The sequence below is a fragment of the Solea solea genome, chromosome 21, assembly GCF_958295425.1.
Source record: "Solea solea chromosome 21, fSolSol10.1, whole genome shotgun sequence".
NCBI lineage: Eukaryota > Metazoa > Chordata > Actinopteri > Pleuronectiformes > Soleidae > Solea > Solea solea.
Genome location: NC_081154.1, coordinates 15,140,369 through 15,153,761, shown reverse-complemented (window position 1 = coordinate 15,153,761; position 13,393 = coordinate 15,140,369). Strand labels below are relative to the sequence as shown.

The 13,393-nt window shown below is 41.1% G+C and overlaps 2 protein-coding genes across 2 annotated transcripts in view; one reads left to right on the top strand and one right to left on the bottom strand.

The window, feature by feature from the left end:
• nhlrc2 (NHL repeat containing 2) overlaps positions 1 to 561 on the bottom strand; it is a 25,135-nt gene extending 24,574 nt beyond the window's left edge. The window contains exon 1 of the mRNA XM_058620700.1: positions 389 to 561. Coding sequence (XP_058476683.1) covers positions 389 to 551 — 163 coding nt within the window. The 5' untranslated portion in view covers positions 552 to 561. The remainder of the gene's footprint in view (positions 1 to 388) is intronic.
• On the top strand, positions 447 to 13,393 carry dclre1a (DNA cross-link repair 1A (PSO2 homolog, S. cerevisiae)). The gene is made up of 9 exons (XM_058620698.1): positions 447 to 1,492; positions 2,020 to 3,399; positions 3,483 to 3,616; positions 5,222 to 5,340; positions 5,768 to 5,911; positions 6,412 to 6,557; positions 9,034 to 9,188; positions 11,025 to 11,166; positions 12,509 to 13,393. Exons 1-9 carry the CDS (start codon positions 1,069 to 1,071, stop codon positions 12,673 to 12,675), a joined length of 2,811 nt encoding a protein of 936 aa, XP_058476681.1. The 5' UTR covers positions 447 to 1,068; the 3' UTR covers positions 12,676 to 13,393.

The window sequence follows — 13,393 nt, the reverse complement described above, 5'->3', positions numbered from 1 at the left end:
ACACCACTGTTTTAATTGTTGACACTGCAGTACAAGCTATTTTTTATTAAATAAATAAATAAATAAAAATAAAGTTTTAGTTGTGAAATAAATCAAGAATAAAATGCATAACACCCTCCGTTGGGCTGTAGTACATATTCGATATTGATTCACTTTCAGTGGTAAGTTACAGGGCTGAAGCCAAAATGATACCGTAAGTAATGCAGCATGTATACTGTATAAGTAATGACTTATTGCCCACAGAGAACACAGTTTCTGTATGTATGACAGAAACTGCTGTCCTCAGACTCATGTACAGACATGTACTGTTGACTAAACTTTCAACAGCCGGAATGCTGAGTGAGACACAATGCTAACTATGCTAGCTGCAGCTTAAATATGGTCCAACCTGTGGGGAAATCTGGTATCTTCAGGTCTCCTCTCTCGTCTAAGTCTTTTAAGTACTGCAGCACAAGAGTTTCTTCCTCCTGCTTCGTCGTAGCCTCATCTAAAGCCAAGTCCAGCTGACTCTGGATAGGAAATAAGGTGGAGAGGCTGCACAGGGACGCCATGTTGAAAACAACAAACAGGAACCGGTTAGGTAAATGCACAACAACGATTCACGCCGATAAATGATATAATTCAAAAGGCAATTGTTTCTCATTTTTAAATTATATTCATGATTTTTTAATTACAAGTTAAAATGTGTCGGCGGGTTCTATGCTTATTCACTTTGAACAACTATGCAAATGTTTTTTTCGAGGTGTGCGGAAAGTGCTGCTGTGTTTCTGTAGTTGATTTTACTCATCGCAGCACTGTGGCGGTAGTAGATAACTGGCACCAGGTCCTAACATGTTCTTACTGGATAACACAGCAAGTTGAATGGAAAATACATCTTATTTTAATATTTAAGTCTAAGAAACAACTTTAGCATCGTTATTATATCAAATCATCGATCAGCTGTTCGAATACGGTAAGGTTTATCATTGTTTTGTAACCGCGGGATGGTATCAAAGATCAACTGTGTAATAACCGAGGTCTTGAGGAGGACGCTGGGTCACATCGGGGAAGTTACTCCCTTTCCCCCAAATGTCACTAAAGGACGACACTGAAAATGACATTTGGGAATATAAATCTCTCGGAAAGAGAAAGAAGACACCGGAACAGCTGCCTGGTGTTAGAACTGTTAGTAAAAGAAGATGCACCCTCAGAAAAGCCTGCAGGAGAGACACTGTTGTCTCTGTCGAGACATTTGAACGGACTGAAAAAGGGACGAAAGTTGAAGAAAGTACTTTGGTTAAAGATGGACACAGCAACTCAGAGAAATTCACTCTTCCTATAGAGTCATCAGCTTCCTGTGAGGAGGCAGTCCACACAGTCAGTGGTGCTGCAGAGGGACTGTCCTCTGTAGACTTCTGTCCCATGTGTCAGGTTCCCCTTTCAGCCTTGGTGGTGCAGAGTCAGAGATGGCATGTTGCTGAATGTGTTGACATCCCCAGGGACAAATGCACAGGTACAGACATCCACAATTCATCGACAAAGTTGATTGATACACACATTGTTGATTGATACACTTGTCAAAATCACTCGATCGGTTATCATAAAAACAAAAGCATATATTCAGACACTAGAAATATCACATATATGCTTCAGGATGTAAAGAGAGATATTGTGTGATCAGAATGGGAGTGAAGGTTGCACATGTACAGTATGTCTACCGCTGTCATCAAGTCAGAAAGGTTAGGTATCAAAGTTCAACAAGTTCAACTGCCATTTGTTTCTTCCTTATAAGAGCAGAATAGTTATCTGTATTAGTTGATGCACTGTGATTTTGAGATGATAGTTATGGTTAGTTGGCATATACGATCTGCCAATTTACTAAGAACCGATACCAAAACATATATTTTTACCTGAACCCACCTGCATTTACATGATATCAATAGCCATCCGTCGTCTACTGCTTTATCCTCCACTTATGTACTTATGTAGTACCTGATTGTAGTAGGTGTCATTTTTGTATTGTTGTGTGTGTTCATACAGAATGTCCAGATGGCCTACAGTGTTCTTCTACCATTCCAAACCATTACAAGAATTTTAACCACACGCTCCTTGCCCACAGCAGAGCAAATGGTGACGCAGCCCTCCTCAGTCTGTCTCAGCAGGCTGAGAACAATGGAGAGTCGAGCTTTAGTCATCTGCCTGGATTGATAAAAAATGAGGTGGATGACTTAGTGTTAGATAATTCACAGGACAGGGCTGTCAGTCCTTCTGTCTTATCCCCTCATAACAGCAATAACACCAGAACACCTCCGTCTAAACTCACAAATGGACTTCTGTTGCTGCGCTCTCCTGGCCCGGAGGATTTAAAGAAAAAGAAAGGCTGGTCGTCCTCTACTAAACGCAACAAGCCTGTCAGAGCATCCCAAGAAAGTAAAACAGAGCCAGAGGAAGTCAGTGGAGGACAAGGTTGTGATGGTTCTTCAAAATGTGAGCCTCATCCTGAAAATGATGATTTCATATCATACTCACCTCTTTCTGAGTTACCTCCACAAGCTGAAGATAGTAAGAGTGAGTGTAGGAAACAACTTTTTAATGGTGGTGCATATGAATTTGATGATAATGATAATGATAATGATAATGATAAGTCAGTGATACTGCTTAGTGATGGCTTTTCAAGTGAAGATGAGCTGCTAACTGAATTTATAGATAATTTCGAAACCAATAAAGAGGACCTGTCATCCTCCAACATCCAGCTGGAGCCAGTTCCCTCATTAGCACCCACTGATCAGCCAGCTGCTGCTGAACGCAGAGCAGGTTCCACTCAGAATGAAGCTGCCAGTGCAGTTAGTCCATGTAAAACTAGCATTCAGTCTCCACAAAGTATTGTTTTAGAGCGCCTGAGAGAAAATCTCCTCAGCTCTGATAGCCTGGATTTAAGAAACTTGAACGAGACCATTCAGTTAGAGCAGCCTCACACAAATTCTCATCAAGTACCTGCAGCTCAAACCTCAACTCCCCAAAAATCTCAAACTATGACACCACAGAAGGGCCAAAGCAAAGCCGCTCAGGCTTCTGGTCTGAAGCAGACAGACATTGGAGTGTTTTTTGGCCTCAAACCCCTGAAAGTGAAGGAGAAAGGGGCTGAGAGTGGACCAAATGAGCTAAACCCTGTTTCAACTCCAATGCGCCGTGAGAACTCAGGACACAGACGACCAAGGAGAGACGGCCAGAGGAAAAGTAGGGCTGACACAACCACAAATACCTCACAGGGAACAGCGACTGTAGGAAGCAGCAATGCAGTAAGCACTCGGGGAGGAGCAAGGAGTGGTTGGAGCAGTGGATGGAGAAGTAGAAGGAACAGGGTGGACGCTAATGGGGAAGTTCAGTTACCACGTTGTCCTTTCTACAAGAAGATCCCAGGTCAGTGATTTTCTGTATGAATCTGACGGTTCAGCACTTTTGTATCTGTCGTCTAAGAAAAATATTTGTTAACTTTTCTTCAGGGACAAAGTTTGTAATAGATGCTTTTCAGTACGGAGAGATTGAGGGCATCGCTGCCTACTTCCTCACACATTTCCACTCGGACCACTACGGAGGGTTGACCAAGAACTCCACCCTTCCAATCTACTGTAACAAAGTAAGTCATATTGTAAAATATGTGCCCTCCCATCAGTTGTAGTTTTTCTTTTCTTTGAGCAGTATAACAAAAGAAAGTATTACATTTTGATGCTAGTACAGAAATTGAGTGGCCTTGGCTGAGGTTTGCACTGTTTGTGTTGCATCTAGTTAGCTTATTTATTTATTTATTTAGTTAGTTATTGTGATAAGTGCAGCACCACTGAGTCCAGTATGAAATCCCACAGGGACATGAAGTATCTAGTTATGGGATTATATATGATTTATTGCACCCACGATATGTGAAAGGTGGTGAATTTCCATTATCGGGAGGAATATACACAAGTGACATGAAAATGCTGTCGACTACTAGTAATTTATTGCCACAAGGGGGAGCCTGCAACTCTTCCTGTCATTCCTGGACCTTGTGGTTTTAATCTTAAGGTTCCTGTTTTTCACTTTCAAAAATGTGTATCCCATCTCTGATGCAAAAAATATTTCTCATGAATCTGTATGGTTTAGAACTTTAAAAATGTAAAGCGGATCTTTACTATTATTTTGTCATGAATTGAAATTAAATTGTCCAGGGATGCCATGAAGACATCAAATCTTCATGGCATCCCATACCTCATTGTATCGCGTTACTTGGCCTCATGTTTTCCACTTATACTGAAGTAGAAGTAATAAGGAGTTATCCATTTTGGGACTTGGCGTTCCCGTTGACAGGAGATGCTGTCTCCCTCACAGAGACCTGAAATGTGCTTCTTTCGAAGGTTCTAAAAACCTTTGTTGTGTCCTTTTCGGAAAATCCTATTTATTTACAGCTCATTAAAAACCTCCATGTCTGCTCTTTGGCACAAAATTCATGGAGTTAATGTTTGCTCCATTTGTTATCTCACTGCACTGTGTTGACGGAGAGTAATGACAATTTCACTTGCAGCTGGCAGCTGTGAATACCAATTTGCTTGGGGCTCTGACGACATTGGCACTGATGGAAATGTGAAGACCTATTTTATGACACAGTTGTGCAGAAAACACTTTGTATTCAGGAAATTTAAATGTGTCTGGGTCTCACTTAATATTTCCTTTTAACTTTGTCTCTGTGAAAAACCTGCAACCAAATTAAGATATATTTGTTACGTAATATACTGACCAAATTGAAGAATTTAGACTTTACATTGCTTGTTTCCATTGGGTGTATAATTTGTTTGCATCTACCTAGGATATTAAACAGCATACAACTGTGAAACTAACGGCACATTAGATGGTGTGCAGAATCAAAAATATTAGGGAAAAGGAGTTTAGCTGTGGTGATGTAAGGTCTCCTGTCAAATGGATCAAAATCACAGTGGAGCTTGTGTGTGGGAGTATTGTTGGATTATGTTTTGTGTCAAGGGGCAGTTTGATTTGCAAATGGTAAGCAATACAACAGCTGCAGTGATTCTGAAACCCTCAGAGAGTCAAACAGTGAAACGCATGTTCACAATCTCAATCAAGGATGATGGAACTGTGATGCTCCAACATCTTATCTTGCATTTTGGTTTTTTTCCCTGCTAGTGGTTGCTGCTAAATTAAAAGATAAAAAACAAAAGATGTGAGTTGACTAACGTCCGCCTCTTGTGGTCAGATTACAGGCAACCTGGTGAAAAGCAAACTGAAGGTGGCCGAGCAGTATGTCCACGTCCTCCCCATGAACACACAGGTGACTGTGGAAGGAGTCAGCGTCATCCTCCTGGAGGCCAACCAGTGAGTCGCCCAATGAGTCGTGATCATCTGCTTATTAGCGGCCACACAGTTTGTGAGAAGGAAGCACTGCGCTGTGAAATGTCGACTGAGATGCTAAAACATCATGGCAGACGTCCAAGAAATCAGTTTTTCTTCTATGAACAACACGATAAATTATGTAAAACTGAAATGCTATAATAGTGTTTTTATTTACAATGTATATGTATAAATTAAAGTTGCTAGTTGTCTAAAGACTTCCCTTGCAAAATCCACACAGGCCTGAGGCAGAAAAGGCTCAGCTGTCATGGATGTTTCTGCAAAACTGTCAGTCAAAAACTGGTTCCACCTTTCACACAGTTCCTCCAATCATCATGCAGAAGCCCAGCAAGAAGCCCTGACCCAGCACAGGGTCACCAGCTTTACCTCTAATCTGTGCCTGTTATTTTAGTTGTCCAGGAGCTGCCATGCTGCTGTTCTTCCTGCCTGATGGACAGACTGTCCTCCACACCGGCGACTTCAGAGCGGATCCATCGATGGAAACTTACCCCGAGTTACTCAGCTGCAGGGTGCAGACGCTCTACCTGGACACCACGTCAGTACCTCCTATAAAGGCTGGATTGTAACTGAAACAATTAAACTAAGAAAAAGAAAAAATCTATTACTCAAAAAAGAGATTTGTGCCAGTAAAGATATTATATGTAAAATGTCTGCATTAATATTTCAAAAAATCCGTCTGGCTTATCTTGTATATTTTGTTAAGTAGTGCTTTTTGGCCAACTTATATTGGCCAAAACATTTCCAGCACTCTATAGAGATCAGTATTTCACACTGTTTAATTTTGGTTGCCTTTTAATTACATCATTCTGTTTACTCCAAACTGGACAACAATTCCCATGATCCCGCGCTGCTTCCCATCACCATCAAATTGGGTCTCTTGTTACTCAGAGACCCCTCGTAGTAGAAATGACATTAAACTGCCCATAATTCACATGTACTTCTAGTTTGGTTGAACTGTGTCCACCTCACTCGGTTACAGCGACACAGAAACCCTGAGCAAACTCACATGTTCAGTGTGATCTCTCTTCTCTGCAGCTACTGCAGTCCCGAGTACACCTTCCCACGACAACAAGAGGTCGTCAACTTTGCAGCGAACACTGCCTTTGAGCTGGTGACGCTCAACCCACGGACACTCGTGGTATGTGGTTCCTACTCTGTGGGGAAAGAGAAGGTGTTTTTGGGTAAGTGTTCAGTGTTTATGCAAATATATGTGTGGTTGTGCAAAACACGGACATAAGAAGCTGCTATGGTACCCGAATATTACACTGTGTTCGTGCACAAACAACCGCGGAGAAGCTTCCTGTATTCTGGAGTAAAAGTTCTGATTTTAGGATAAAAAGTTACATTTCTTTAAAACCATTAAGGGGAGGTTGTTTGGAGAAGGTGATTCAGCCAATGAGATTGTGTGAGAGAGATTTGAATGGGACAATGGATGCATATTTCAGTAGTGCCTGTCTGGAGGACGTTTGGGGTGTGAAAAGGATGGTGTGAAGGCAGTGAGGGGCAGGAAAGTGCTAGTGGTGGCTTTGTAAATGTTAATCTCAGGGGGTAGGAATGGCTTTTGATGTGCAGACCTACGGCCAGACTTCCTGGCTCCAAATACACTGAAAACCACCAAAATCCAACAAGGCTTTCTATGGCGTGCATTTTCACTAGCATAGTACCAGAAAGGCCCTTGCTTCAAAGGGGTCGCAAACCTGGGTCTTTTTGCTTCAAGGCAACAGGGCGAACAACTACGCCACCATGTGGCCACTTTTAAAGGCTTCATTAATCCAACACATCAGTCATTTTATGACTTAATATCATAAAAATCTTACATATAGCATCTTTTAGTGCTTGTCTGCCATGAGAAGGATGTGCGTTGTCATTAATGATTACATATAGTGTAGAATAATGATTGAGCACTGAAAAAGTTTTGTCTTGCACATCATTCAACATCAGTCCGATAATTAGGCAGAGTGATGGGAGACGTTTGTTTGACGGCTAATTATATAACTGAAAATGACATGGTAATTTCTTTCATTAAATTCTGGGAATGGTGATATGCTTGTGTAACAAGGTAAGGCATGTGCCACAATGTGATGGACACAAAGTAAATGTGTTTGTGAAACTAATGCTGCGATGAGTGGATTCCTCCCGCAGCCTCAAATCACCACCTGACCTTTCCTCCCTCTGAAAGGTCATCGGATATGTCTTTCAGCGAAACGGGATTGGAACATTTTTGATTTGTTCTCTGTGTTGTCCTCGTGTGAAAGCAATCAGTCCTCTGTTGATACACACGGGTAATAGTGTGCTCCTGCAGTGAAGTGCTCCAGAGAAAATAACATTGACCTCACATAGAGAGAACAACATTTATTCATTCTCTAATCAACTGTGGTTTAAAAAAAAAAAGCCCAGCTGATTGAATTATCTGCATGACTGTACCATTGATTCACAAAGAGTATATGTACACGTGTACAAGGTACACGTTGTTGCTTTATAATAAACGATGTTACAAATGGCATTTCAATAACATTTCTAAAACGTGTTGTTTCAATGTTCTATTCTAAACATAGTAATGATAATATTTACATTAATGTATTAAATGGCTGTCTTGTCTCACATTGTCCCTCAGCAACATTTAAATAGTGTAGATTAGTGTACAATGTTTTTTGTTAATTTATTCTTTTATTTCCATTTAATTTTTAACATATTTAATATTATTCAGTTTTATTATTATGACTAATTGAACATAGGGGGGATCCCATTTCTTTGACATATTTAAACTTTAAAAAGGTAACACATTGCAATTACTTTCCCCGGTAACTAGTTACTTTTTACAATGCAGTAACTCAGTTACTAACTCTTTTTGGGAGAAGCAACAAGTAACTATCACTAATTACTTTTTAAAGTAAGGTGCCCAACACTGGTAGCTGTAAAATAAAGGCTGCTGGGATTAAAATACGCTACAATGAAGTTATTAGTCAAATTAATAATTTTCCCTATGTAATATAAATAAAAGGTGTGTAACTATATATTAAGGGAGATTGCACATTAATGATCAACATGTAAATATGCCAAATTACGACCATTAACTAATTGTGTTGACTGTATTAACATGTATTAACTACATGTGTTGTCCAGGGGCAGGTTGAGGGAATCAAACTGAATGCTGGAGAACAAAAACAAGTATGCGCCAGTGGTTATTGTACTTTAAAAGTCCAGATGGATTACACATTTCCCTCATTGTGCTGCCCTTTTGTTTCAGATTACACTATTAACATGTACACAAATGGTCACAGGTTGGGTTTGTACTTGACGAGCAGCTATAGAATGTATGGATGCAAATCTCCAAACACATTTTTTTAAAGATAGATTCATATTTACTCATTGTCAGTGTACCCTCATTATTTGAGTTTGTGTTATTTAAATGAAGCTGAAGAACACACAACATTTTTACTTAATTTTGTGTGATATCAGAACTGTAACTGTGAAATAAGACATATTGTATCATTTCCTCACATGCTGCAGTTTGTCTAAAACTGAACATGAACTCTAAATTCTGTGGTAGATTGTAGACATTTTGAGTGGTGGTAACAATTTTAAGTGTGTACTATCTTATAATAAAATATGGCCGAGTCCTCAGCTCTGATTAACCCTGTTCTGCTTCATTTTTAGCACTGGCAGACGTCCTGGGCTCTAAAGTGTGCCTCTCGAGAGACAAATACAACACAATGTGTTGTCTGGAGTCGGAGGAAATCAAACAGCGCATCACCACCGACTGGAAGGCGGCCCAAGTCCACGTGCTGCCCATGATGCAGATCTCCTTCAATGTAAGTGCAGTGGTCTCATTTTCTGATGCGAGGACACAGATTCTACTGAGAGCCTGAGTCCTCCGGAGGATAAAATGGATTCTATTCCATCAATGCTTACAGTGCAATTGTATCTTATCAGACTTGTATAGGCAGTTTCAGAGTTTATGCACTGATAAATATTCACAGTGGGATGATTCTTACCCACAAAGTACTTTGAGGTAAAGTTCAGGTTTCTTTGTGTTTGGTGGTTTTATGAGGCTCATATAGTAAAATCTGTGCCTGCTTAAGTAGATATACCCACCAGCTTTAAACTGAAGATGATGTCACTTCACTGTAAACCACTCACTCCCTGCACCAAAGTCCATAGAGAAAGTTAACGATTTTACACCATTGCAAACAGGACTTGTTGGTCCACTGCTGCCTCCATCACTAAGTTTAAACGTGTTATTTTTGTTGCTTCGGTGCTCAGACTCAGAAGTGACACAAATTTGCCAGATGATGCAGCGGTAGACCACCAGCTCCTGTGTCCCTACAAACTAAAAAGGCTGATTTTCACTATGGAATTTGGTGTGTGAGAGAGAGAGAGAGAGAGAGAGTGGTTTATAAATATCGGTTTCCAGGCTCTCAGTGTTAAGACTGCTACTGCACAAAAGCACAACTCAAAACAGTTGAGATATCAAAAACAAAATCACTTAACTTGTCTCAGAAGGCTGGATCAGTACAAACAAATCCAGGCAAACAACTCCAAAAAGGCAGAGGTCGGTAAACAGGCGATAGTCCAAAGAAACAGGAACACAGGTCACGATAAATGACAAGAAGGCTGGACCGTTAGACATGGAGGCACAGAGGGGAGAGGGAACACAGCTTATAGACACAGGAGGTGGAGGGAGACAACGAGACACAGGTGAATCTAATGAGGGCGGGGCAGACGATCAAGACTGGAGGGAGAACACACAGGGGCAGGAAGTGAAGTGATCTGAAACGAGAGGAGAGGAGAGGTTTCACAATAAAACAGGAAAACATGAAACATGACAGAAAGAAACAAAAAACCTTAGCCACGATGTATCTGGTGGGCAAAGCGAGTTGCGCTGATTTTTGTCTGTTTTCCATACAAATGCACTTCAAAATACCTGAAACTAACCATTTATCACCCTTGAGCTGTAGCTGCTCCTCTATGTGAAGGACCTTGAAGGATCTTTGAAGTCAGACAATGGCTCTTCTCTTTGAAGATGTTTATGTTCAAACAAACGTGTAGTACCAGGAAGTACAGGGACAAGGGTTACAGAGGCTACTGTGAAATTGTCATTGCTTTAAGAAAAAGGCCACCATGTTATTAAATTGCCATTGCAGAGTTCCTCCAATAGCCTGTTGTCCTTTTGTGAAAGCTGCAAGTATCTAAGGCTGAAGTTTGAAATCATATTTCAAAAATGACACTGAATATGTTCAACCACAGATGAGGTGAACTTGGCACAGACAGGCTGGTGTACTGTGGCTGTGGAAGTAGTTTAGGTTTTCACTGAGGCCGTCTGAGTTATGAGTCAACCTTTCATTAATTGTTTTAGATCAAAAACCCAAGTCTCAGCTATGACATGTTGGTTGAATTAGGAGTAAACAAAAAAACACTGTGGAATGGTACACTAAATGGTCCACATTTTGGACCGCGGTCCACCTCTGTAACCCCCCGGAAGTGCCTGTACCCTGACGGTTCGGTACGAATACGTGTATCGTTACACCCCTAATATCTGTATAATTTACGGTGGTGCTGTATGTGTAACAGTGTTTTATTAGAACATCATAAGCATATGATGCATCTGCTCATCAAATCCTCACGTAACCCCACTTTTTTTCCCCCAGAAACTGCAGCAACACCTGGCTCGGTTTACAACACAGTATGATCAGCTGGTGGCCTTCAAACCCACAGGCTGGACCTTCAGCCAGCAGGTGGAGTCAGTGGAAGATATCGAGCCTGCGATCAGTGGCAACATCTCCATTTACGGTGAGACATAATTTTCCTCCCGACGTTCCGGTTTTGATCAGGCTGCAGGATAAACCTGCAGCGCATTCGTCATAGAGTATCAACAGAGAATATGAATGCTCGGTTTGTCTGCTACAGGGCGGAAATGATCACGGTTGAGTGGCCTAGAACATTAGTTTCTATTTAGGAATTATGTTAATGCATGAGTAGTGGCCTGGAATTATGTTTCTATTTATAAATTCTGTAGTTCTCATCTGTTACTTTCATAGCCACAATATTCACAAGTGCAAGCTTGCCTGTTATGGGCTAAGCTTTGGGTTAATTAAGGAAAAGAAAGACCTATCCCTTTAATTGTAGTTAATATGATGATAATCTGTGGTAGATTATCATGGAGGGGAAAAAAGGAGAGCGCATTCTTTTAATTCTTTTAATTAAGCGACCGAAAGTAGTACTTCACAGCATAAATCATTTTTGTCACGCCACTACATTCTGCTAAGACTTGATCATAACAGTGGAGTTCTCTCTCTCGCTGCCAAAAACAACATGCTGCTGCATTTCTGGCCTGGCTGCATTTCTTCCTGTCCCGTTCCATGGTCAGAATACATACAGCTGTAGCATTAGCACCATCTGGCCACAATCACCAGCGAGCGGCTTGGGGGTTGCACAAACTGCTGCTCCTCGGCAGTTTGTGCATCGCTCAGGTGGAAGTAAATTTCCACAGTGTCTCCCTGTTGTCACTCCACCATGTGTTTATCTTCTCCTCCTTGCTCTTCCCAGCCATATTCTGCTGCTGCTGCTGCTGCTGCTGCTGCTGCTGCTGCTGCTGCTGCTCCTCTAAACAGTGTTGTGTGAATGTGGGAGGACTCATTGTAGTATTAGATTAGATGTGTTTAAAAAGCAGTGGTGAAGAAAATGAAGGACACAAATGAAGTGGCAGCTGTGATGACATTTGATGAGATAAAGTCTCCGCCTCGTATGATACGGGCCTGTGGGTCACTCCCCCCCCGCCCGAAACCCTGCCTCGTTGCTTGTATGACTGGATTCCCAGCTCTTTAGACATCTGGCTCAATGACAGCGTTTTACCTCAAACCAAATCTCTTGTGCAGACGTTTCACAATTGAGAAATGAGGAAGAAAAATACGATGGCAGATGAGCCGAAAGGCAGAGATCATGTCTGGAAAGTCCCACTGCTGCTTCACTTCTAAAACCCCGCCAGCCTTTTTCATCTCAATCTACGCTTCAATAATGAATTCATCTTTTAGGCGTATTAGTCATTTTCAGGAAGGCTATGTTTGATTGCAGTTGCCAGAAGTTGAGCTACTGTGATAATGGCAGTTCCACTTTGTGTCTCTTTCTGTGACAGGAGTCCCGTACAGCGAACACAGCGGCTTCCTGGAGTTGAAGCGCTTTGTCCAGTGGGTGCAGCCGCTCAAGATCATCCCCACAGTGAACAATGGCAGCTGGTCGAGCAGGAAGGCTATGGAGAAGTGCTTTAGCGAGTGGCTCAAGGAAACTAAATCTAAACGGTAGCTTATTTACCAGTAAAGTCTTATTACCTCTGCTGCACATTTCACATTACCTAAAGGGATAGCTCAGGGTTTCTTTTAAGTGGGGTTTTATGACACATACATTATAGTCAGTGTCTTGCAAGCATCTGACTGCACATAAAGTGGATGCAAGTGCACCAAAAACAGATTTTAGCCACTGAATAAAATCTACACCAGCTTCAAGGTACGATATCTTAAAAATGTGTGTGCCACCATCTCTCTTCTCAGCAGTGGATTAAAAGTGGATGTTAAATTGCTTATTCTGTCAAGATGAAGTGGTGAACATATTGTCAAAATTGCATACACATAGGTTTTGATTTTAGAAGGTTAACATCTTGTTTAGTGGCTTAAATCTACATGTAGAACTCAGTCAGCTGTACCACTTTTGGAAAAATCTGCACTATCCTTTTAAAGTGCAATATGACCCTTGGGGAACAAATGTATCTTAACACATTTTGTTGTCTGCTCAATGTTTAACTATTTCAACACTAAAATAGAAGAATGAAGTTAAGATGAACTTGTATCATGAAACCACAGGAAACCTGTAAGTATTTTCCATTGGAGCTGAAGGAATGGGATGTTTGGCTGCTTCCAGTTATAACTGTTTGTGCCTAAAATGTACATTCCTCTTTCAAACTGTACAATTTGTCTGTATTTCTGTTTTAATGCTGAGAAAATAAATGTTTTAAATGTTCTTTTAA